Source organism: Macaca fascicularis, chromosome 7 (assembly GCF_037993035.2).
Source record: "Macaca fascicularis isolate 582-1 chromosome 7, T2T-MFA8v1.1".
In the NCBI taxonomy this organism is placed as follows: Eukaryota; Metazoa; Chordata; class Mammalia; order Primates; family Cercopithecidae; genus Macaca; species Macaca fascicularis.
This window is the reverse complement of record NC_088381.1, coordinates 17,974,752-18,001,739: the sequence shown is the minus strand read 5'-3', so window position 1 is coordinate 18,001,739 and position 26,988 is coordinate 17,974,752. Positions and strand designations below refer to the sequence as shown.

General features: G+C 46.1%; 1 protein-coding gene across 3 annotated transcripts in view; it reads right to left on the bottom strand.

Moving 5' to 3' along the window:
* The window catches only part of RTF1 (RTF1 homolog, Paf1/RNA polymerase II complex component), a 69,234-nt gene extending 43,022 nt beyond the window's left edge, over positions 1 to 26,212 (bottom strand). For 2 of the 3 annotated variants that reach the window (XR_012414807.1, XM_005559243.4), the window contains exons 1-2: positions 26,003 to 26,212; positions 7,313 to 7,423 (exon numbers count right to left, since the gene is read on the bottom strand). Coding sequence is in view for 1 of the 3 variants with exons in the window: in XM_005559243.4 (XP_005559300.1) it covers positions 7,313 to 7,423; positions 26,003 to 26,203 (312 nt within the window). In the remaining 2 variants the exon portion in view is untranslated. The remainder of the gene's footprint in view (positions 1 to 7,312; positions 7,424 to 26,002) is intronic. The other variant, XM_073995545.1, reaches the window with a different exon arrangement.
* Positions 26,213 to 26,988: the final 776 nt, after the last annotated feature.

Sequence of the window (26,988 nt, the reverse complement as noted above, 5' to 3'; positions counted from 1 at the left end):
ACTGCACTCCAGCCTGGGTAACAGAGCGAGACTCCGTCTCAAAAAAAATAAAATAAAATAAAATAAATAAAAAATAAAGCTCACGAGCAATCTAAATAGCTGTCACTAAGTTCAAGCACTAAAGCGCAGTATTCCAGCCTAAACTCTATGGCATTCCCTGGCTTCCTGACCCCACGAAGAACAGATGCAGTAAGTTGGAAGTGTTGAAGAAGACATTACCAAGAAATGAGCACAATGGTCACTTCTTACCAATAACAACAGAGGAGAAAGCAAGCTGTATAAAGCAGTACCACACAGCTTGATATTTTGGAAAACTTTTTTTTACAGTACAGGAACTGTTATTCATAGTCAGGGCTTTAAATCAACAGAAAAACTACTACATATATCCAACGGGCTGGCCGCGGTGGCTCATGCCTGTAATCCTAGCATTGAGAGCCCAAGGCAGGCAGATTGCCTGAGCTCAGGAGTTCAACACCAGCCTGGGCAACACGGTGAAACCCCATCTCTTCTAAAAATACAAAAAACTAGCCGGGCGTGGCGGCAGATGCCTGTAATCCCAGCTAATCGAGAGGCTGAGGCAGGAGAATCACTTGAATCTGGGAGGCGGAGGTTGCAGTGAGCTGAGATTGCGCCACTGCACTCCAGCCTGGGCGACAGAGCGAGACTCTGGCTAAAAAAAAAAACAAAAACCTATCAGGTATTTTTATTTTTTCTTTTGAGACAGAGTCTCGCTCTGTCACCCAGGTTGGAGTGCAGTGGCATGATTACCGCTCACTGCACCCTTGACCTCCTGGGCTTAGGTGATCCTCCCACCTCAGCCTCCTGAGTAGCTGGGGCTACAGGTGCACACCACCGCACCTAATTTTTGTATTTTTAAAAAGTCTTTTATTTATTTATTTATTTATTTATTTATTTATTTATTTGAGATGCAGTCTTGCTCTGTCACCCAGGCTGGAGTGCAGTGGCGCAATCTCGGCTCAATGCAAGCTCCGCCTCCCGGGTTCACGCCATTCTCCTGCCTCAGTCTCCGTAGTAGCTGGGACTACAGGCGCCTGCCACCACACCTGGCTAATTTTTTCGCGGTTTTAGTAGAGACAGGGTTTCACCGTGTTAGCCAGGATGGTCTCGAGCTCCTGCCCTCGTGATCCACCCATCTCAGCCTCCCAAAGTGCTGGGATTACAGGCGTGAGCTACTGCACCCAGCCTAATTTTTCTGTTATTGCACCTCTAGCTACAATAATTTTTGTATTTTTAGTAGAGACGGGGTTTTGCCATGTTGCCCAGGCTGGTCTTGAACTTCCCAGCTCAAGCAATCCTCCCACCGTGGCCTCCCAAATCGCTGGATTACAGGTGTGAGCCACCACACCCTGCTGGCCATTTTTTTTTTTTAACCCCAACTCATGATCGAATGGCTGCTAGCTCTCCTCTTCCTCATCTTGTTATTTTCGCTTCCAATCACTCTTGTTTGAATCCTTGATGCTTCTTCTCCTATCAAATGCTTTCAAGGAGAGGAAGTGATAGCATCAAAGTGCCACACCACAGCATTATGACCTTGGCCAATGTAAATCTTACAAACCGCCTTGCTTCTTAGTTTTACATGTGCCTCCAGATACCAAGAATAATTCAATCACCAAAAATAATAGGACAAATATATACTCTGTCATTAAATTTCAGTTTTTCCCCCAGCCAAGATACATTATACGTGAAACATCTACTTATTTCCTCACTAATATGACATTATACTTAATGTCCAGTGTATCCATTTTTTTCTGGATAGAAAACTTTCAGAGCTTCTCTCCATTTCCCCTCCCTGCTCATCAATTAGCTAAATATCTTTTTGCTCTAAAATCAGTGCATGTCTCTGATTTTATAAACAAATTACCAATTAACTTTTTAGCTCAGTTGTTCTTGACCAATTTTCTGTCCTAGCAAATCTTAGGGGACAAACGTATTTCTTTCTACCTATATTCATGGCTCACTAATGAAAATAAACAGTAAGAGAGATATATATAAGTTTGAAAAAACTCCAAGGCAGCTTCTGGTACAAGGAGGGCATCCTCTGATGGAAAACTGCCACTTTATTTAATTATTTATTTTTATTGAGATGCAGTCTCACTCTGGTGCCCAGGATGGAGTGTAGTGGAATGTTCTCAGCTCACTGCAACCTCTGCCTTCTGAGCTCATTCTGGGCTCAAGCGATTCTCATACCTTAGCCTCCCGAGCAGCTAGGACTACAGGTGCCCGCTACCACACCCGGCTAATTTTTGTATTTTTAGTAGAGACAGGGTTTCGCCATGTTGGCCCGTCTGGTCTCGAACTCCTGACCTCAAGTGATCCACCTGCCTCGGCCTCCCAAAGTGCTGGGATTACAGGCATGAGACACAATGCCTGGCCTGAGAATTGCCACTTTAACAACCAAATTTCTAAAAGGTAGGCGATAAAGACACAAAAGCTGAAGAAACGAGACGACATAGCAAACTACTTCAGTATGTGTTTTTTTACTCATGAAAGCTGTATTAATAATCATTATGACAGTGGCTCACACCTGTAATCCCAGCACTCTGGGAGGCCAAGGCGGGCAGATCATGAGGTCAGGAGATAGAGACCAACATGGCTAGCACAGTGAAACCCCCTCTCAACTAAAAATACAAAAAATTAGTCAGGCGTGGTGGCGTGCGCCTGTAGTCCCAGCTGCTCGAAGGCTGAGGCAGGAGAATGGCATGAACCCGGGAGGCGGAGCTTGCAGTGAGCCAAGATTGCACCACTGCACTCCAGCCTGGGCGACAAAGAGAGACTCCGTCTCAAAAAACAACAACAACAACAACAAAAAACACATTATGAAAAGGAAAAAAAGAGCCACTGTCTCAAACTTTATATTCTAAGAATCTCTCAGAAGTCCCTTACCCAATCTAAAATGTCCACAGCAGCAATAAGTTTGAGCTCACAGTAATAACACTGAGTTATACAGTGGCTGGAAGAATTTTTTAATAAAGATTTTAATAGTTATTTTCTGAATTGTCCAAAATAATGAACTATTTGCTCTAACTCTGAAGGTGCTCTGTTCTAAGTTAGTGTCTTGAGCCAAAGAGACATGATGCAAACCGAAAAACAGGCATCTTTCAGAATGACCATGATATAGACGCTGCTCTCATGAGAGAGGGACTGGAGTAGAGTAAAATAAGCCTGAGGGCCTGGAGAACTAGAACCTGGAGGAAGCAGCAGGAGCTAAGAATCCTGTAGGGGAAAAGTCATTCAAAGGCTCATTTCCTACTGGGCAGGGTGCAGCCTATTGTCAGCTTTTTCTCCAATACGTGTACAAATCGCTGGGTAGTGTTCTAAGATTAGCAGTTTTTTACATCATTAAGCAGCTGTGAGTAATAAAGGGAACCCTAAACCATAAAGGATTTTATGGATGTGGATCTCCTCCAACACAAGTTGTGGGCTCCTCTAATGCTTTGGCTAAAAAAAGGAGGAAGGGAATCTCAATAGTAACCGCGAAAGTTAGGACTCTGACTTAACTTTAACAACAGAAATATGAAGAATGAATGTGTTCCAAGCGGACTTACTGCTTGTATCTTAAGGAATAACAGAGATCACAAACACATTACAAGGTATTCCAGGCATAATACAGATTCGAACTTAATAGAATACTGAGTGGCAAGGGTGGACCACAGCAGCTGACTTCTGAAACATGAAAAATAAAAGTAGCTATAAGAATAGTGGGAGAGCCTGGGCGACAGAGCGAGACTACGTCAAAAAAAAAAAAAAAAAAAGGCCGGGCGCGGTGGCTCAACCCTGTAATCCCAGCACTTTGGGAGGCCGAGATGGGCGGATCACGAGGTCAGGAGATCAAGACCATCCTGGCTAACACGGTGAAACCCGGTCTCTACTAAAAAATACAAAATATTAGCCGGGCGTGGTGGCGGGCGCCTGTAGTCCCAGCTACTCGGGAGGCTGAGGGAGGAGAATGGCATGAACCCGGGAGTCGGAGCTTGCAGTGAGCTGAGATCCAGCCACTGCACTCCAGCCTGGGTGACAGAGCGAGACTCCGTCTCAAAAAAAAAAAAAAAAAAAAAAAAAAAGAATAGTGGGAGAGAAAATTATTTCAAGGTTTTTCTGTGTTATCTAGGCATTTAAAGAAAGAAAATAGAAAACAAAATGAAAAAGCAAATTATTTCATAGACTCCCACTGATTTTTTATTAATTTGAGAGAAATTATAGTTCCTCCATTAAAAACAAACAAAATAATAAACTTTTGGCCAGGCATGGTGGCTCACACCTGTAATCCTAGTACTTTGGGAAGCCAAGGCAGGCAGATCACAAGGTCAGGAGAATGAGACTATCCTGGCTAACATGGTGAAACCCCAACTCTACTAAAACTACAAAAAATTAGCTGAGTGTGGTGACATGCGCCTGCAGTCCCAGATACTCGGGAGGCTGAGGCAGGGGAATTGCTTGAACCCAGGAGGCAGAGGTTGCAGTGAGCCGAGATCACACCACTGCACTCCAGCCTGGCAACAAAGCGAGACTCCGTCACAAAAAAAAAAAAAAAAAAAAAAAAAGAGGCTGGGTTCAGTGGCTCATGCCTGTAATCCCAGCACTTTGGGAGGCCAATGGGGCGGGTCACCTGAGGTCAGGAGTTCGAGACCACCCTGGCCAACAAAGTGAAACCCCATCTCTACTAAAAATAAAAAATCAGCCGGGTGTGGTGGCACACGGCTGTAGTTCCAGTTACTGAGGAGGCTGAGGCAGGAGAATTGTTTGAACCCGGGAGGCAGAGGTTGCTGTGAGCCTTGCAAGATCATGCCACTGCACTCCAGCCTGGCAGACACAGCGAGACTGGGCCTCAAAACAAACAAAAAAAAAAGAGTAAACTTTCATGACTTCTTGCTGCAGAAAGCAATTTTAGATCTATTAAATTATTTAAGATTAAGAGAATATCATGGCTGGGTGTGGTAGCTCACATTCGTAATCCCAACACTTTGGGAGGCTAAGGAGGGTAGATCATCTGGGGTCAAGAGTTCGAGACCTGCCTGGCCAACATGGCAAAACCTTGTCTCTACTAAAAATACAAAAACTAGCCAGGTGTGGTGGGGCATGCCTGTAGTTCCAGCTACTCGAGAGGCTGAGGCAGGAGAATCACTTGAACTCAGGAGGCAGAGGTTGCAGTGAGCTGAGATTGCACCACTGCACTCTAGCCTGGGTGACAGAGTAAGACTCAGTCTTAAAAAAAAAAAAAAAAAAAAGAGATTATCACTACAGTTGATCAGAAGGGAATCACTCCAATATGCACATTCAGGGCACAGGTAAACACCATTCAGCTGCTAATTAAATTTCATTATATTAAATAAACATTTTTTATTTTACTGTTAACAAATATTTTCCTAGGCTACAGGGTAAGAAATTACATTGAAAGGTGATATCCGGCTTCTCTCCAAGGAATTACTAAGGGGAAGAAAATACTTTAAATCAAATGGAAGACTTCATGTAATGGCTCATGCCTGTAATCTTAGCAGTTTGGGAGGCCAAGGCGGGTGGATCAACTGTGCTCGGAAGTTTGAGATCAGAACGGCGAACATGGCGAAATCCTGTCTCCACTAAAACTAAAAAAAATCAGTCGGGCATTGTGATGCATGCTTGTAATTCCAGCTACTCGGGAGGATGAAGCAAGAGAATCACTTGAACCCAGCCGGGCGCGGTGGCTCAAGCCTGTAATCCCAGCACTTTGGGAGGCCGAGACGGGCGAATCACGAGGTCAGGAGATCGAGACCATCCTGGTTAATACGGTGAAACCCCGTCTCTACTGAAAAGTACTAAACTAGCTGGGCGAGGTGGCGGGCGCCTGTAGTCCCAGCTACTTGGGAGGCTGAGGCAGGAGAATGGCGTGAACCTGGGAGGCGGAGCTTGCAGTGAGCTGAGATCTGGCCACTGCACTCCGGCCTGGGCGACAGAGCGAGACTCCGTCTCAAAAAATAAAAACAAAAAAACAAAAGAGAATCACTTGAACCCGAGAGGCAGAGGTTGCAGTGAGCCAAAATCATGCCACTGCACTCTGGCCTGGGCGACAGAGTGAGACTCCTTCTCAAAAAAATAAAATAAACAAATCAAATGAGAAACATGTAGAAGTGTTTCAAATATCTGTCCCCTCATCCCTGTCTTCCATTAAGGTTCTGGACCGTTTAGGGCCTGCCATTGTTGGTAGGTAATTGGGGAAAGTGACAGTGGTCTAGACAATGAACAGTTGGATTTTCCTCCTTTGAAGTTAACACCGTCACTCTGAGGGATGTTGAATCGACCTTCCCAAAGAAAGATTCTTTTCTCACTAAAGTATTTCCCATTAAACAATGGCATCCTTGATAGAATTTATTTTCTAACATGAAAGTGAGATTAAAAAGATGACTCAAAAATTAAAGAGAGGCCGGGCGCGGTGGCTCACGCCTGTAATCCCAGCACTTTGGGAGGCCAAGGCGGGTGGATCACGAGGTCAGGAGATCAAGACCATCCTGACTAACAAGGTGAAACCCCGTCTCTACTAAAAATAATTTTAAAAATTAGCCAGGCATGGTGGCAGGCACCTATAGTCCCAGCTACTCAGGAGGCTGAGGCAGGAAAATGGTGTGAACCCAGTGCAGTGAGCAGAGACTGCGCCACTGCACTCCAGCCTGGACAAGAGAGCAAGACTCTGTCTCAAAAAATAAAAACAAAAGAAAAAAGAAAAAAACATGACTACTGACTGTACCACTTCTGCAATAAGGCTGGAAAAAAAAAAAAAAAAGGCTACAGAATGGCTACGCATGTTCTGCAGAGGGACCCGCTAGGTAATTAGCAGCACAATGAATATGACATTCAGTAGCTTTCCTCATACCATTTTCTTTTTTTTTTTTTTTTTGAGACACAGTCTTGCATTGTCACCCAGGCTGGAATACAGTGGGGCGATCTAGGCTCACTGCAACTTCTGCCTCCTGGGTTCAAGGAATTCTCCTACCTCCGGAGTAGCTGGGATTACAGGCATGCGCCACCATGCCCAGCTAATTTTTGTATTTTTTAGTAGAGACAGGGTTTCCCCATGTTGGCCAGGCTGGTCTCGAACTCCTGACCTCAGGTGATCAACCCACCTCAGCCTCCCAAAGTGCTGGGATTACAGGCATGAGCCACCGTGCCCGGCCTTCCTTACACCATTTTCTTTCCCCAATAATTCTTGTAGATCTTACGTTGTAAGTCTCAGTTTAAGGAAGTGAGGCCAACAGGAGCCACCAAAGTGAGGACCCTCAACTATCTAATGGTCCCAGAACCTGAGGCCCTCCACACCCACCTCATCGTCACTGTCAGACGTCTCCGAGTCTGACGAGGCTGCAGGCTGACTCACAGGCGGCTCCTTCTCCTCAGAGTCACTGCGCTTTCGCTTTGCCAGGGACAAGAGCTCCTAATGGGACAGAAATAGGCACATCAGTTTTGTTCAGCAGAGAAAGAATATCCAAGAATAATAAAATGCCCACCCTCTCTAGATCTTTTTTATATTTTTGTGCTTTCAACCAAAGGACACTGTCACACGGACTTCTATCAGCATGAACAGACTGACGGCTAGGATTCCAAGGTGCTGAAGAAATGATTACAAAATCTGCTCCACCTTTTAAATGGGAAATATATGTCTCAAGTTGGGCAGGAACTGGAACCAAACTGGAGGCTATCCCCAAATTGTTCCTGATTCTACCCTAAACAACAGAAGCATTGATTCTCTGGGACTGGTAAGAATCACGTTTATAAAGGTAACCTACTCACTGTCTTAACTGGTATAGCTAGCTAACCTTTTACTGTATTTTATGGTAAAATTGGCATTTGTGAGGCAGTTTTGAATAAGCTTACAAACTGTAATTTCTGAGGTCATTTTATAATCTGAATACTTAAACCAGAAAAAGTGTCCAGTGTTTAATCCAGTTTCTGACAACAAGCAGTAAATGTGCTGGCCACTACACCAGAATCCTAATTTCACAAGCCCTATTCTCCCATTCACCCACCTCTGCCTTGTCCTGGTCATTTAAGCGAGATGACAGTAAGAAGGAAGTACCAGTAAGTAAGCCATGACTACAACCGAGATTTGCTTTGTCACATGGTTCCCTTCTCACATGAAGTCTCCCCAACTCAGTCCAGTCACTCAACAACACAACAAAAGGTTACTTGCTCTGCTTTCTGCTAATACCAATATCAGTCCACAATTATACTGTACTCACTAGATGCCAGGTACTTTTTTCTTTTTTTCTTTTATTTTGAGACAGAGTCTCACTGGGTTGCCCAGGCTGGAGTGCAGTGGAGCAACCTCAGCTCACTGCAAGCTCCGCCTCCCGGGGTTCACACCATTCTCCTGCCTCAGCCTCCCAGTAGCTGGCAGGTGCCCACCACCACGCCCAGCTAATTTTTTTGTATTTTTAGTAGAGACAGGGTTTCACCGTGTTAGCCAGGATGGTCTTGATCTCCTGACCTCATGATCCACCCACCTTGGCCTCCCAAAGTGCCGGGATTACAGGTGTGAGCCACTGTGCCCAGGCCAATGTCAGGTACTTTTCTAAACATCTGATATTTAATCTTTACAACAACTGATAGCATTACCATTTAAAGATAATGAAAGAAAAGAGATTTTTGTTGTTGTTCTTGATTTTTATTGTTTGTTTGTTTGTTTGGACATGGAGTCTTGCTCTGTCACCCAGGCTGGAGTGCAGTGGGACGATCTCAGCTCACCGCAACCTCTGCCTCCTGGGTTCAAGTGATTCTCCTGCCTCAACCTCCCGAGTAGCCGGGACTACAGGCACGTGCCACCACACCTCCGTGATTGTTTGTATTTTAGTAGAGACGGGGTTTCACCAAGTTGGCCAGGATGGTCTCAATCTCCTGACCTTGTGATCTGCCCGCCTCGACCTCCCAAAGTGCTGGGATTACAGGCGTGAGCCACCAGGCCTGGTCTCTTGTTTTTGAGACACAGCCTCACTCTGTTGCCCAGGCTAGAGCGCAGTGCATGATCTCAGCTGACTGCAACCTCCCCCTCCCAGATTCAAGCAATTCCCGTGCCTCAGACTCCCAAGTAGATGGGACTACAGGAGCATGCCACCTTGCCTAGCTAATTTTTTTTTTTTTTAGACGGAGTCTTGCTCTGTTGCCCAGGCTAAAGTACAGTGGCATGATCTCAGCTCATTGCAAGCTCTGCCTCCCGGGTTCACACCATTCTCCTACCTCAGCCTCCCCAGTAGCTGCGACTACAGGCGCCCGCCACCACTCCTGGCTAATTTTTTTTTTTTTAGAAGGAGTCTCGCTCTGTTACCCAGGCTGGAGTGCAGTTGCACAGTCTTGGCTCACCGCAAGCTCCGCCTCCTGGGTTCACACCATTCTCCTGCCTTAGCCTCCCAAGTAGCTGGGACTACAGGCGCCCGTCACCAAGCCCAGCTAATTTTTTTTTTTAGTAGAGACGGGGTTTCACCATGTTAACCAGGATATTCTCAATCTCCCCACCTTGTGATCTGCCTGCCTTGGCCTCCCAGGGTGCTGGGATTACAGGCGTGAGCACCCAGCCATACCTGGCTAATTTTTGTTCTTTTAGTAGTAATGGGGTTTTATCATGTTGCCCAGGCTGGTCTTGAACTACTGACCTCAAGTGATTCACCTGCCTTGGCCTCCCAAAGTGCTGGGATTACAGGTGTGAACTACCGCACCAGGCCAAGAAACTAAGGAGTTTAACTTCCCCAAGCTGTGTAACTTACCTAGTAACACAGCTAGTACATGACAGAGTCAGGATTCAACCCTCAGCAGATAGAACCCTGGCTCCTAATTGAGTCATGGTTTACTAGTCTAAAACATTTTTCCCTTCTGCCACAAGAAAGAAGATAAAGCTAATAAACACTAGTAGTAATATTCCTTAATGATGATGGCACTATACAATTATGGATCAAGTGCCAAGACAGATTGTAAAATAACAGACTATTACAAAGTATCTGTTTTATTCTTCCAGTCTCTTTCTATTTTAGGAGTATACCCTCCCTCCTTGGCTAGAATGAGAAATGACCTTCTCAGATTAAACAGCTGACAGTTTCTTGTTCATAAACACTCATAAAATGTTAACTCTTGTCATTTCACTAGAGAGAGCTAACATACCAACTTCCTGAAAGACTGAAATCATACTCTACTTTTTCATACCAAAATGGTAACTCTGTGGACCAAATGCAAATTATATCAATACTTGGGTGTTTATAGTCGTTTTAAAACTTGAGGTAAACTGGGCACAGTGGTTTACACCTATAATCCCAACACTTCGGGAGGCCAAGGTGGGAGGCTTGCTTGTAGGGACCCAGTCTCTACAAAAACAAAACAAAAAACCCAAACTTGAGGTATAATTTATATACAGTATATTTTATCCTTTCTAATATACTCTTCCAATATACTAATACATATAGTTCTATGAGTTTGACAAATACTTTAAACCACGACCACAATCAAGATCTATATCTTCTCTGATATAGAGAAGATCTAATCTCTTCTCTGACCCTTTCAGGTTCACAAATACACTGGTATTCCTGTTTTCATACCAATAGATTTGGATTTGCTTTCAATCAGAACACAGTAGACAGTTGCTAAAAGTTACTGTAGGCAGGAGGCTACAGGCAGGAGAATTGCTTGAACCTGGGAGGCAGAAGTTGCAGTGAGCCAAGATCATGCCACTGCACTCCAGCCTGGGTGACAGAGCAAGACTCCATCTCAAAAAAAAAAAAAAAAAAGTTACTGTAACTAAAGTGTTAAGACATGAGCACTGCCGGCCAGGCGCAGTGGCTCACGCCTGTAATCCCAGCACTTTGGGAGGCCAAGGCGGGCAGATCACGAGGTCAAGAGTTTGAGCCCATCCTGGCCAACATAATGAAACCCCGTTTCTACTAAAAATACAAAAAATTAGCCAGGTATGGTGGCGTGCACCTGTAATCCCAGCTACTCGGGAGGCTGAGGCAGGAGAATTGCTTGAACTCGCAAGGCGGAGGATGCAGTGAGCAGAAATCGCCCCACTGCACTCCAGTCCAGATGACAGAGCAAGATTCTATCTCAAAAAAAAAAAAAGCACGGCCGGGTGCGGTGGCTCACATCTGTAATTGCAGCGCTTTGGGAGGCCGAGGCAGGTGGATCACGAGGTCAGGAGATAGAGACCATCCTGGCTACCACAGTGAAACCCCATCTCTACCAAAAATACAAAAAACTAACCAGGCATGGTGGCGAGTGCTTATAGTCCCAGCTACTTGGGAGGCTGTGGCAGGAGAATGGCGTGAACCCGGGAGGCGGAGCTTGCAGTGAGCCCAGATCGTGCCACTGCACTCCAGCCTGGGCGACAGAGTGAGACTCTGCCTCTAAAAAAAAAAAAAAAAAACACATTAGTACTGCCTTCCTGTTAAGGAGGTTCCACTCCATATCCCATCATCTACACTCTATAGTTCCATCATCCCTCAATTCTCTTGTCTTTGTACATCCCTTCTCCCATTCCCTGGCAACTAGAGACCCGTTTTCTATCCCTATGGAACATCATATAGATGGAATCATATAGTGCCTTAGCCTTTTGAGTCTGGCTTCTTTCATTTGGCATAGAGCATTTGAGATTCATTCACACTGCAGCATGTATCATTCCTATAGTTTGTCTCTATTTTTGATAAGTAGTATTCCACTAAATGAATGTATCACAGTTTGTTGAACCATTTACCAGCTGAAAAACATTTGTGCTAGGTGTAGTGGTTCACGCCTATAATCCCAGCACTTTGGGAAGCCAAGGTGGGAGGACCGCTTGAGCCCAAAAGTTTGAGACCAGCTTGGCAACATAGCATGACCTTGTCTTTACTTTAAAAAAAAAAAAAAAAAAAAGTCCAAGCACTGTGGCTCATGCCTGTAATCCCAGCACTTTGAGAGGCCAAGGCGGGCAGATCACCTGAGGTCAGGAGTTTGAGACCAGCCTGACCAACATGGAGAAACCCCGTCTCTACTAAAAATACAAAATTAGCCGAGCATGGTGGCACATGCCTATAATCCTAGCTACTCAGGAAGCTGAGGCAGGAGAATTGTTTGAACCCGGGAGGCAGAGGTTACAGTGAACTGAGATCATGCCATTCCACTCCAGCCTGGGCAACAAGTGCAAAACTCCGTCAAAAAAAAAAAAGTGTGGTAGCGAACAACAACAATAATAATAAAACATCTGAGTTGTTACCATTTGGGGGTAATTCTATGTTCATGTACAGTCTTCTATGTAAACATTAGTTTTTACTTCACTTGAGTAAATACCTAGGACTGGGATTGCTGAGTTGCATAGTAATATGTTTATGGTCTTTACCATGTCCTTTTTTCCCATATTACTTTAACGTATTATAAGCTTTAAAGACTTCTGGGCTGGGTGCAGTGGCTCACGCCTATAATACTAATAGTTTGGGAGGCTGAGGTTGGAGGGTCGCTTGAGTTCGGAAGTCGAGGCTACAGTGAGCTAGGATCTCGCCACTGCACTCCAGGCTGGGCAATGGGCGAAATCCTGTGTCTTAAAAAATAAAAAAGAGGCCGGGTGTGGTGGCTCATACTTGTAATCCTAGCACTTTGGGAGGCTGAGGCAGGTGGATCCCTTGAGGTCAGGAGTTCAAGATCAGCCCGGCCAATATGGTGAAACCCCGTCTCTACTAAAAATACATAAATTAGGCCGGCCACAGTGGCTCACGACTGCAATCCCAGCACTTTGGGAGGCCAAGGCAGGTGGATCATGAGGTCAGGAGATCAAGACCATCCTGGCTAACACAGTAAAACCCTGTCTCTACTAAAAATACAAAAGATTAGCTGGGTATGGTGGCACACACCTGTAGTCCCAGCTATTTGGGAGGCTGAGGCTGGAGAATTGCTTGAACCCAGGAGGTGGAGATTGTAGTGAGCCGGAGGTTGCAGTGAGCCGAGATTGCACCACTGCACTCCAGCCTAGGGGACAGCGAGACTCTGTCTCAAAAAAAAAAAAAAAAAAAAATTAGCCGGACATAGTGGCATGCACCTGTAATCCCAGCTACTCAGGAAGCTGAGACAGGAGAATTGCTTGAACCCAGGAGGCAGGGATGGCAGTGAGCTGATATTGTGCCACTGCATTCTAGCCTGGGCAACAGAGAGAGATTCTGCCTCAAAAAAAATAAAAATAAAAATTAAAAAAAAAAACAAAGAAAAAATAAGGAAAAGATACATGGTCCTTGACCTCATGGAATTTAAAATCAAGTATGGGAGACAGACAATGAACAAGAAAAGAAACAATGAATTCCATCTAATGGTAAGTGTTAAGAAGGAAGTGAATCAAATGAGTGCAGGGGCTGTCTGCAGCAGGGTGGTTAGAGAGGCTTCTCTTAGGCACTGAGGCTGAGACTTGAAACTTTACGAGAGGAAAAGATGGTACAGTTTTCTGGACAGAGGCCTTCAGATGGAACAGCTAAGGCCCTGAAGCTGATAACAGCTTGGCTTAGTCAAAGAACTGAAAGAGAAACTGTGACTAAAGTTTAGCAGGCAAGTGGGAGAATGGAATGAGCTGGTAAGAAGAAACCAGATCATTCTGAGCTTTATAAAACAGGGTGAGGAGCATGGAAGTTAGGCAGTGGGAAGCCATCAAATGGTTTGAAGCAGGGGAGTAACCCAATCCAGCAAGGGTTTTAAAAGAGCACTCCTGGAAAAAGAGAGAGAGAGAAAAAAAAAAAGAGCACTAAAACTGGTAGACGAACAGACTAGAGGGGCCGTGTTGGAAGTACAGAGAGGACTGAGAAGGAACCCACAACAGTCACATTAGACAAAGTAAGTAGCCACAGGAACAGAGAGAAGTGGGAGGATCTACAAGATGACAAGGAAAAACAGTAATTCACAGAGCTTTAAATCCGAGAAGTTACTTCCTAGTGTCCCTTTCACAGCAAAACTGTTGGTTGATTTAAACAGTGAATATTGGCTGGGCGTGGTGGCTCACAGGAGGCTTACAGGTGGCCTGTAATCCCAGTACTTTGGGAGGCCAAGGTAGGAGGAAGGATCCCTTGAGCCCAGGAGTTTGAGACCAGCATGGGCAACATAGGGAGACCCTGTCTCTACAAAAAATTAAAAATCAATTCACTGGGGCCAGGAGTGGTGGCTCATGCCTGTAATCCCAGCACTTTGGGAGGCCAGGATGGGCAGATTATTTGAGGTCAGGAGTTTGGGACCAGCCTGGCCAACATGATGAAACCCCATCTCTAATAAAAATACAAAAAGCAGGCCTATGTGGTGGCGCGTGCCTGTAATCCCAGTTACACAGGAGGCTGAGGGAGGAGACCCGGTTGGGCCCGGAAGGCAGAGAGGGTGCAGTGGGCTGAGGCCACACCACTGCACTCCAGCCTGGGTGACAGAGCAAGACTCTGGCTCAAAATAAATAGATAAATTAGCTGGGCATGGTGGCACACACCTGTGATCCCAGCTACTCCAGAGGGCCATGGAGGGAGAATCACTTGAAGCCAGGAGGTCAAGGCTACAGTGGGCCATGACCACATTACTGCACTTCAGCTTGGGTGACAGAACGAGACCCTGTCTTCAAAAAAAAAAAAAAGGGAGGGGGGTGCCAGGCATGGTGGTTCACACCTGTAATCCCAACACTTTGGGAGGCCGAGGCGGGCAGATCACAAGGTCAGGAGATTGAGACCATCCTGGTTAACACAGTGAAACCCCATCTCTACTAAAGCTACAAAAAAATTAGCCAGGCATAGTGGCAAGTGCCTGTAGTCCCAGCTACTTGGGAGGCTGAGGCAGGAGAATGGTGTGAACCCAGGAGGCAGAGCTTGCAGTGAGTAGAGATCGTGCCACTGCACTCCAGTCTGGGCAACAAAGTGAGACTCCGTCTCAAAAGAAAAAAAAAAAAGGGATATCAGTATTGCAGTAGAGGGGCTGGAACAGGAACCCCCAAGGTGACAGCGTCCCTTATCTCTTCAAGTAATCTCAATGTAACCAAGTTAGAAAATGTCCCACCATGTAGCTTGGGTGACAGAGTGAGACCCCAGATCTAAAAATAAAATTAAAAAAAAAAAAAAAAAAAAAAAGAAGGCCAGGCATGGTGGCTCATGCCTGTAATCCCAGCACTTTGGGAGGCCTAGGCGGGCGGATCACCCAAGGTTAGGAGTTCAAGACCAGCCTGGCCAACAGGGTGAAACTCTGTCTCTGCAAAAAATACAAAAATTAGCTGGGCGTAGGCGTGGTGGCAGGCACCTGTAGTCTGAGCTACTCGGGAAGCTGAGACAGAAGAATCACTTGAACCCGGGAGGTGGAGGTTGCAGTGAGCTGAGATTGCCCCACTGCACTCCAGCTAGGTCAACAAAGAGCAAAACTCCATCTCAAAAAAAAAAAAAAAAAAGAAAGAAAACTTGACACCATGGGTATGCCAAGTAGCATTTGTTTATTCAACAAAAATTTATTAAGTACCTACTCTGTCAGGCAAGCATAATTATTATTACCGTTATTATTATTATTTGAGTCAGGGTCTCACTGTCACCCAGGCTGGAGTGCAGTGGTGTGATCGTGGCTTACTGCAGCCTCAACCTCCTAAACTCAGGTGATCCTCCTATCTCAGCCTCCTGGGTAGCGGGGATTACAGGCACACACCACTACACCCAGCTTATGTAGCTTTTATTCTGAATGAATAGCTGGGACCACAGGCGCATGCCACCACGCTCAGCTAATTCTTTAAAATTTCTGTAGACCAGGCACGGTGGCTCATGCCTGCAGTCCCAGCACTTTGGGAGGCCGAGGTGGGTGGATCACGAGGTCAGGAGTTCAAGACCAGCCTGGCCAACACGGTGAAGCCCTATCTCTACTAAAAATACAAAAATTAGCTGGGTGTGGTGGTGGGCCCCTGTAATTCCAGATGCTTGGGAGGCTGAGGCAGGAGAACTGATTGAACCTGGGAGGTGGAGGTTGCAGTGAGCCAAGATCATACCATTGTGCTCCAGCCTGGGCAACAGAGTGAGACTCTGTCTAAAAAAAAAAAAAAAATATATATATATATATATATATATATATATATATATATATTTGTAGAGGCTGGGCACAGTAGGCTCATGCCTGTAATCCCAACACTTTGGGAGGCCAAGAGCGGGTGGATCACCTGAGGTCAGGAGTTCCAGACCAACCTGGCCAACATGGCAAAACCCCATCTCTACTAAAAATACAAAAAATGGCCAGGCACAGTGGCTCACGCCTGTAATCCCAGCACTTTGGGAAGCCGAGGTGGGCAGATCATGACGTCTGGAGTTAGAGATTAGCCTGGCCAATATGGCGAAACCCTGTCTCTACTAAAAATACAAAAAATTAGTCAGGTGTGGTGGCGCACACTTGTAGTCCCAGCTACTCAGGAGGCTGAGGCAGAAGAATCGCTTGAACCCAGGAGGCGGATGTTGCAGTGAGCTGAGATGGCGCCACTGCACTCCACCCTGGGTGACAGAGCGAGACTCTATCTCAAAAAAAAATAAAAAAATAAAAACAAACAACAAAATTAGCTGGACATGGTAGCATGTGCCTGTAATCCCAGCTACTCAGGAGGCTGAGGCACAAGAATCGCTTGAACCCAGGGCGGAGGTTGCAGTGAGCCAAGATGGTGTCACTGCACTCTAACCTAGGCAACAGAGTGAGACTCCCCCTCAAAAAAAGAATTTTTTTTTTTGTTTTGTAGAAACTAGGTTTCATCACCATGTTGCCTAGGCTGGTCTCGAACTCCTGAGCTCAAGCAATCCTCCCACCTCAGCCTCCCAAAGTGCTGGGATTACAGGTGTGAGCCACTGTGCCTGGCCTTCAAGCGTTATTTTCAACTACCTACTTGATGTCTCCACTTAGATATCTCATAGTCACTTCAAACTCCACATATCCCAGACTGCATGCAGGATCTTCACCTCTAAACCTGCTCCTCCAGCATTCCCCATTTCATGCCAGAGCCTGGCATCAATCCTTAATAATCCTCTTCTCATCCTAACATCTAATCAGTCCTCGGTCTTCAAATCCTTTTAGTTCTACATACTGAACATTATGTCCAACCAATTCTACTATCTGTCATCTTTATAACAACCATATCAATCCAAGTCAGTCCTTCATTTAATAAACACTGACTGGGTGCCAACTGCATACAGGCACTGCTCTAGATGCCAGGGATAGTATAGTGAACACACGCGCTTACCCTCCTGGAGCTTCCATTCTAATGAATCTTATGTTCTCCAACATCTCTCATCTGGACTCCTCTATCTGCCACCTAATTAGTGTCCCCCTCCATATTACTCTCCACATAGTCTGGGTAAGGCAAATCTGAAAATCTTTTCAACTTAAAATCCTTCAATGGCTTCCCATTACCCTCAGAATAAAATCCAAAGTCTCTACTAAAAATACAAAAATTAGCCAGGTGTGGCAACACACAGCTGTAGTCCCAGCCACTGGGGAGGCTGAGGACCTCCAGTGGCTTTACATTTTTTTTTTTTAAGACGGAGTCTCTCTCTGTCACCCAGGCTAGTCCAGTAGTGATCTCAGCTCACTGCAACCTCCACCTCCCAGGTTCAAGGGATTCTCATGCCTCAGCCTCCCCGGTGGCTGGGACTACAGATGTGTGCTACCACATCTGGCTAATTTTTGTATTTTACCTAGAGATGGGGTTTCGCCATGTTGGCCCACCTGGTCGAACAGTTTTTTGGCTGGGTGCGGTGGCTCACGCCTGTAATCCCAGCACTTTGGGAGGCCGAGGCGGGCAGATCACGAGGTCAGGAGATCGAGACCATCCTGGCGAACATGGTGAAACCCCATCTCTACTAAAAATACAAAAAAATTCGCCGGGCGTGGTTGCAGGCGCCTGTAGTCCCAGCTACTCAGGAGGCTGAGGCAGGAGAATGGCCTGAACCTGGGAGGCAGAGCTTACAGTGAGCCGACATCACACCACCACACTCCAGCCTGGGCGACAGAGTGAGACTCTGTTTCAAAAAAAAAAAAAAATTTTTTTCTTTTTAATCCAGCTCACAGTAAGATAAATTATACCTCATAACCCAGTATACATCTACATGTACATATGAGACGCACAAATTTCATTACTTATCTTTACTATGTATGACACACTTGATGTTTTCTATCAATTCAATTTTATTTTTACTGCTGAGTGTAGTCCACTAAACTGACTTCTCCATCCTCAAAGGGTCAAAACAGAATCTACCTCTACAGTTTCATTTGTACTACTCTCTCTCCAACTATGCAACTAGTTTATGTTACACTCACCCTGTGCTTCTTTCAGTTTCATAAGGGTTCTAGGTCCTTCCTGCCTCATTTCTTTTACATATGCTGGTGCCTCAACCATGAACATTCAACACCCTTCCCTTTACGCTTCAGTCTTCTAATCTTCTTTTCCTTAACACATATTCCAGGTCTCAGTTTCAACGTCACTCTCATCAGGCTAGAATAGGGTCCCTGGTAGTATTTCTACAGTATTCTTGTCCTTGCTTCATGGCCTGTAGCACAACTGTAAGGAAATTACTCTCTCTGAGCAATCCCCCCATCTCATCTCTCTCTCATTCCACTTTACACTCCTTGAAGGTGGAAACTGCTTCCATTTTATTCACCCAATAGCTCCAGTGTCTAACACTGTCTAATACATCTGTTGAATGATGAACAATCAGGCTGGATGCAGTGGCTCATGCCTGAAATCCCAGCACTCTTGGGAGGCCAAGGGGGGCAGATCACTTGAGGTCAGGAGTTTGAGACCAGCCTGGCCAATGTGGCAAAACCCTGTTTCTACTAAAAATACGAAAAATTAGCTGGGCATGGTGGCATGCGCCTGTAGTCCCAGCTACTTGGGAGGCTGAAGCATGAGAATCGCTTGAACCCAGAAGGCAGAGGTTGTAGTGAGCTGAGATCATACCACTGCACTCCAGCCTGGGTGACAGAGTGAGATTCTGTCTCAAAAAAAAAAAAAAAAAAAAGAAAGATGAACGATCTCTAATTTTGAGGAAACTTATAGTCTAGAAAGAAAGCAATAAATACACCAATAGGGTTGGGCGTGATGGCTCACACCTGTAATCCCAGCACTTCAGGAGGCCGAGGCAGGTGGATCATGAGGTCAGGAGATCAAGATCATCTTGGCTAACACAGTGAAATCCCGTCTCTACTAAAAACACAAAAAATTAGCCAGGCATGGGCGCCTGTAATCCCAGCTACTTGGGAGGTTGAGGCAGGAGAATCGCTTGAACCCGGGAGGCAGAGGTGGCAGTGAGCTGAGATGGTCCCACTGCACTCCAGCCTGGGCAACAGAGCGAGACTCTGTCTCAAAAAATAAAAATAAAAAAAAATAAATACACCAATATGACCTGTGTCTGAAGATCGGTTTTGTATTTTTCCTCAAAGCCTCACTGTTAAAGCTCCCAGGGCTGGGCGCATTGGCTCACGCCTGTAATCCCAACACTTTGGGAGGCCGAGGCAGGCAGATCACCTGAGGTCGGCAGTTCGAGACCAGCCTGACCAACCTGGAGAAACTCCATCTCTAATAAAAATGGAAAATTATCCGGGTGTGGTAGCGCGTGCCTGTAATCCCAACTACTTGGGACCCTGAGGCAGGAGAATCGCTTGAACCTAGAGGCGGAGGTTGCAGGAAGCCAACAGCGCTCCATTGCTCTCCAGCCTGGGTGACACAGCAAGACTCCATCTTGGGCAGGGTGGGGTGGGGGGAGCTCCAATGGGACTCACTCTTTGAAAAGAGTGAAATTAACAAGCAAATTACATCAAGTTAGATGCAACATGACACAAATGAAAGTTTTCACGAATTAACACTGACACTTCTCATAAACTCATCCTACACTTCAAACTTTGCCTCTGACTAATGAGGAAAACACTACATTAACAAGAAGCACAACTTTAAATTTCTCAAGATTTATAGAGAAGGTTCATAGAAGTATACTTTATAATAATAACATTCTTTACATGTAGCATCTGAAAACAGTTCCTAGAAAATACGGGGCTGGCCAGGCGTGGTGATTCACGCCTATAATTCCAACACTTTGGGAGGCCGGGGTGAGTGGATCACAAGGTCACGAGTTCAAGACCAGCCTGGCAAAGATGGTGAAACCCTGTCTCTACTGAAAATACAAAAATTAGCTGGATGTGGATTACAGGCAGGCGCCTGTAATCCAAGCTACTCGGGAGACTGAGGCAGAGAATTGCTTGAACCCGGGAGGCGGAGGCTGCAGGAGCCAAGATCACGCCACTGCACTCCAGCTTGGGTGACAGAGCAAGACTCTGTCTCAAAAAAGAAAAAAGAAAATACTTAGGGGGCCTATTCTTTCAAAGACAAATTTAAGTATTGCTACTTCAAGTTAGATAAAGAGAAAAACAGGACATGACAATATAATCTCCATTTTAAATAAGAAAACTATAAAATAAAGCATCCCAGTGTGCACATAGCTCAATTTTTATTTTTTTAGAAAGGCAGAGTAAAATTTTTATAAATACTGAGTTGTACTGATTTGAATTGAGAACTCTGGTTCCTTTATTATCTTGAATGCTTTTCATTTTATAGGACTTACTGCAAAAATATTATTCCATAAAGAGAGATGATGTAGGGCCCAGAGATTTGCCTCAAATTATTATTTCCCAATAGGCACCAACAGCAAGTATCTTGAAATTTAAAAATGTTGAAGAAAGGGTGTGGTCAAAATAAGGACAGGGTCACTATCAGGTCAAATGCTAAAACAAAAGCTTTCAAACTTTCTTTTTTTTTTTTTTTTTTTTTTTTTGAGACGGAGTCTCGCTCTGTCACCCAGGCTGGAGTGCAGTGGCCTGATCTCAGCTCACTGCAAGCTCCGCCTCCCGGGTTTATGCCATTCTCCTGCCTCAGCCTCCCGAGTAGCTGGGACTACAGGCACCCGCCACCTCGCCCGGCTAGTTTTTTTTGTATTTTTTTAGTAGAGACGGGGTTTCACCATGTTAGCCAGGATGGTCTCGATCTCCTGACCTCGTGATCCGCCCGTCTCGGCCTCCCAAAGTGCTGGGATTACAGGCTTGAGCCACCGCACCCGGCCAGCTTTCAAACTTTCAAACGAGGTCTTAGTTTTAAAAACTTTCAAAGGTTCAAATAAGGCCAGGTGCTAGATCACCTGAGACCAGGAGTTAGAGACCAGCCTGGCCAACATGGTGAAACCCCATCTCTACTAAAAATACAAAAAATTAGCCAGGTGTGGTGGCGGGCGCCTGTAAGCTCAGCTACTCAGGAGGCTGAGGCAGGAGAATTGCTTGAACCCAGGAGGTGGAAGCTGCAGTGGGTTGAGATCGTGCATTGCACTCCAGCCTGGGTGACAGAGTGAGACTCCATCTCAAAAACAAACAGACAAACAAACAAATAAATAAGGCCTGGTGTGGTGGCTCACACTTGTAATCCCAGCACTTTGGGAAGCTAAAGCTTGAGAATCACCTGAGCCAAGGAGTTTGAGACCAGCCTAGGCAATGTAGTGGGACTCCCATCTCTACAAATGATTTAAAAAATTAGTTGGGTGTGGTGGTGCACACCTGTAGTCTCAGCTACTTGAGAGGCTGAGGTGGAAGGATGGCTGAGCTAGGGAGGTCAACCCTACAGCAGTAAGCTGTAATTGTGCCACTGCACTCCAGCTTGGGCAACAGGAGTGAAACCCTGTCTTAAAAAAAAAAAAAAAAAAAAAGAACCAGTAGTTTTGCCATCTTAAAATTTCCCTGTCAGGTTCTTTTAATTATACAAGTGCCTTTTCTTGGTTTGTTTTTGTTTTTTGTTTTTGAGACAGAGTTTCACTCTTGTTGCCCAGGCTGGAGCAACAAGAGTGGCATGATCTCGGCTCACCACAGCCTCCTGGTTCAAGTGATTCTCCTGCCTCAGCCTCCTGAGTAACTGGGATTACAGGCAAGTACCACCATGCCCGGCTAATTTTGTATTTTTAGTAGAGACAAGGTTTCTCCACGTTGGTCAGGCTGGTCTTGAACTCCCCACCTCAGGTGATCCGCCCGCCTTGGCCTCCCAAAGTGCTGGCATTACAGATGTGAGCCACTGCACCTGGCCAATTTTTAAATTCTTTGTACCGATGAGGTCTCACTTTGTTGCCTACGCTGATCTCAAACACCTAGGCTCAAGTGATCCTCCCACCTTGGCCTCCCAAAGTGCTGAGATTACAGGGCATGAGCCACCATGCCCAGCCTACACACGTACGCTTAACTTGGAAGTACTATGGCAGAGACAGGAAGCTATTTCTCTTCCAAATACTTATAGTGTGTTACTAAAAAGATTAACTTGCATATAGGCAGTGATCTTAAACACTAACATAAATCATAATTACTTGAGCTATACCTGTTACAAATGCAGAGTCCAGAGCTCTATCCCCTGAGAGTCTGATTCAGTAGGTCTGGGACGGGAACTGCTGCACTCTCTAAGTCCCAACCCACATTTTAAATAAGCAATCCAGGTGGCTTCTCACACAGAGGTCTGCCCCCACCACCCGGAAAAACCAGCCTAGAAGGCCCACCTATCTCACCTTCAGTAAGGAATAAACTGGAGGTAAAATTTTTGACATAATGGCTCAGATTCCCACCGGAAAACCCAGGGACAAAAGGCCTCTTTACTAACTGCGTTCCATTCAACACTAGATACTCGGTGATCTGTCACGGTTTGTTCCTTCCATAAGTACCATACACTAGACAGTAAGTCTAATGTTATACCCCCAGTGAAGACTCAGAACCAGATGGAGCAGCACAAGGTATTTGGGGCAGGAAAGATCCAGAATGCATTAGGATTCCTAAAGACCCCCAAGCAGGACTGACTGTGAACTTGTGCTAAAGGTCTTTCGTGAAAATGTCTAGAGGGCAGAGATCTTCCTCTTTGATTCTTCTGAGTCTGGCATAGTGCTGAACAGACAAATAGAAGGCATCAGTACCCCTGTTAGGATGCGCAGGGAAAGGGAATTTTTATCTAGTTCCCATCTGATAACAAGAATGCAAATGAGAAGCTGAAGGAGAGGAAGTTGAAATTGCTGTTCAAATGTATTAGGTATTACTTACACATTTTACGTTAATTTCCTTTTACAAATAGATATTCAGAATTGCATTTAAAGTTGCAATTCTGGCCAAGCATAGTGGCTTATGCCTGTAATCCCAGCACTTTGGGAGGTCGAGGTGGGCAGATCACTTGAGGTCAGGAGTTCGAGACCAGCCTGGTCAACATGATAAAACCCTGTCTCTACTAAAAATACAAAACTTAGCCAGGAATGGTGGCAGGCACCTGTAGTCCCAGCTACAAGGAGGCTGAAGCAGAAGAACTGCTTGAACCCAGGAGGCGAAGGTTGCAGTGAGCTGAAATTGTGCTACTGAATTCCAGCCTGGGAAATAGAACAAGACTCCGTCTCAAAAATAAAGAAATAAATAAATAAAGTGGCAATTCCCTCCAGTTCCCACTTTGAAAAAGCTTTTTGTGGATCAGGTAAACTATCTCTACCACGAAAGGAAGCACTCAACTTATTTTATTTATCAGAATTCTGTGGGAAACTACTAAGGACAATAATTTGCAGTTCAGTTCATTCATCATTTGAACAGATGTCTTGAGAGTGCTTTACCAAGAAATCCCCCCAAATAATCCTTTTAATGTATGTACCAATTTCCTCTAAACTATTCAGTGTACTTTATAAACACGAATTCTAGCACCATGAAAAATGACTGTGAAACATTATCATCTTGCAGTATGAAAAAAATTTTAAATTAACAGATTAAGTTGGTATAGTGGAAACAGTACAGGCTTTGTACTCATGCAGATCTGGGTTCAAATCCCAATGTTACTACTTACTAGCTGTGTGAATTATTTAACTTTTTCAACTTCCATTTTCTTTATGTAAAGTAGGGGAAATAATTCCAAATTTACCATAATGTGAAAACTTGACACTGTAAATAAAACAAAGTGCCTACCCTAGGCACTATATAAATGGTAGCCAATGTTGTTATTATCTGAAACATTCACATTTGTAGATGAGAAGATAGAAAAAAATACATTCTACTCCAATTGCCAGTCTAAAATTATCTACCAATCAAACTTTTACAGTCAAAATTACACTTTTGATATTTTTGTAAACTTCAGGAGCCTTTCAATGAGAACATTTTCAATTGCTGCCCCAAAACAAAGTTTCTATTCCTTAGATAGTCCTACACAGGCCCCATTACTTCTCCACCCCCCACCACCATTTTCAAAGCAGTCCTCTTTCTACAGCACCTCCCCAGTCCTTTTCTTCTTAAAAGTCCTTCCCTTGGCGGAGCTGGCAGTGAAGCCGAGATCGCACCACTGCACTCCAGCCTGGGCGACAGTGCGAGACTGCATCCCCACAAAAAAAAAAAAAAAAAAAAAAAAAAAAAAGTTCTCCCCTTTTATGCCGTAATGCATTCTTTTTTCTTTCTTTATTTTTCTTTTCTTTTCTTTTCTCTTTTTTTTTTTTTTTTTTGTGTGTGTGTGATAGAGTTTCGCTCTTGTTGCCCAGGCTGGAGTGTAATGGCGCGATCTCGGCTCACCGCAACCTCTGCCTCCCGGGTTCAAGAATTCTCCTGCTTCAGCCTCCCGAGTAGCTGGGATTACAGGCATGTGCCACCACGCCCCGCCAGTTTTGTATTTTTAGTAGAGACGGGGTTTCTCCGCGTTGGTCAGGCTGGTCTCGAACTCCCGACCTCAGATGATCCGCCCGCCTTGGCCTCCCAAAGTGCTGGGACTACAGGCGTGAGCCACCGCGCCCAGCCCCTAATACTTTCAAACTGAGACCTCTGGCTTCAGACAAAAGACCCCCAAGAAGCCATTTATAGAAAAACTTTACAATTAGCAAATGCTTGCACTGCCATCAATTGTTACAAACACTTGATCTTTACAATAAACCAATTAGATACACAAGGCTGATGTTACATCTTCATTTAACATTTAAGACCAAAGATACATAGCTAGAAAATAACATAAGCCCAGCCTAGAATTCAAATTTTCAGACTCCAAGTTCAGTACTCTTTCTACTCAAAACCTACTATCTCTTGCATATTCTTTCTTCACATCATTTGCTCATTAAACATTAGGGAGACCATCTTTGTATCGCCTGGTATCACTACAGCACTGCTACAAAGAGCAGATTCCTTCCTACAATGTTTTCTAGAGTATATAAACAGTTCAACCCCAAGACACTGAAGCCAAAGGTTACTTTCAGTGCTTTCTGCACAGTCTTCAAGTAAGAAAGAATTCTGGGATGCTGCATGAAAGGGCCAAGAGGAGGCCTGGGCTGTGCACAGTCCCTCCATGTCGCCCTACATAGTTCTCTATTACTCCAGTATCTGCCCTCTTTCCTCCACCCAAGAGTGTTTTTTTGGGTCTGACACCCCAGCAGGGGCCCTTCTCAAACACAAACGACCCTAGTCTCCAAATAAACTCGTGCCCGCAGCTAAGTCATCCTTGGCAAGCATGGCAGAGGCTCCTAGGAACATTTACGAGTGTCCTTCCTCTCTGTCCACACCCCTTGTCCGAAAAACTTCAATCTTCCAGAGTCCGGATCTTCTCGGCCCTCGCCCCCCACTGCCCGACGCGCACCCTTGCACCTCCTCCAAAACCTCCCAGCCTCCGAGGTTGGCGGGCAATACTTCCTATCTCGCCCAGCCTGGATCTCCTGGACTATACAGCCCGCCGCCCCGATCTGGCCCCGGAAGATCGCGGCCCCTTTCGCTACCCCAGAGCCCGAGGCCCATCAGCCCGGTCCCTGCCCCGCCTCCCCGCCCAAGGCGCCAAGTCCTCGGGGCTCCGTCTCCAGGCCCGGGCCGGTCTCCAAGGCCCCGCACACTCCGGGAAGACAGGAAAGGGGCTGCAGTGGTTCTCAGGGCACCAGGCAAGCTGGGCTGTCTGGTGGGAAGGCTCCAGGCCCGGCCGGCTCCCGGCTCCCGCGGCCCGGACAGCCCTCTGGCTCCGCCGGCCCGCGCCTCCGCGGCCTGCCCTCACCTGATCCAGGTTCTCGTCGCTGCCGCTGTCCTCCGTGTCCGAGTCGATCACGACGCGGCCTTTCCGCTTCTTTACCATGGTGGTCCCCCGGCTCCCACGCCGGCCGCCGCCCGGACTCCCCTCTTGCCCGCCTGCCAGTGGGACCGCCACTGCCGCCGCCGCTGCCGCCGCCGCTCGACCCACACAAAGGCGACCGCGCATGCGCGCTCCGCTCCGCCCCTGGCCCCGCCCCCTGCTCGTCGCACGCCGTTCGCAGGGCGCTTGGTGCCCCGCCCTGCCCCGCCCCCGACGCAGCGTGAGAGGCGGGGCCTTCCCGCCTCCCTGTTTCCCGGCAGGAAATGGTGGTGGCTTTCCCAGCGACTTCCCTGGAGTCCTTGGCTGTGTCTCTGCTACGGAGCCGAAGTTTGGTGGGCTCTCTCCCTATCGGGGGCTGGAGCCGTAGGGATCCAGGTTCTCTCTGAGGGGGCTCACGTGTCTACCGCCTTTCAGCTGTCCGACACTGATGGCGTGTAGGGGTCGACCTAAGGGGCAGACGGCCTGGAAGACATAAGTCGCCTGGACCACGGGATGGACACCGGTTGGGGGCTGGAGCCTGCCGACCGGGTCTGTGCAAGTGACAGCTGAGCTGGGACCTGGAGAATGCATCTGAATTACCCAAAAGGAGAGTAGAGTGTTGCACGCAGAGAGCAGCGTAGGCAAAATGGCTCAGCGATAATGAAGTTGGGTTCGGAGAACTGAAGTTAGTTATGGCCGGAGCAGAGATTGTGGGTAGGGATAGGCGAGAGACGAGGCTGGAGAAGGACACGGCGACTGCGTCAGTCAGAACCTAATAAGTAAGCTGAATTAGGGAGTTTGAAGTTGAGTATTGAAAGATTTTAAACTGAAGAACCACATGATTTGATTTGCGTGTGGTTTTGTGTTTTAGTAGAGACGGGGTCTCCCTATATTGCCCAGGCTGGTCTCGAACTTCTGGGCCCAAGGGATCC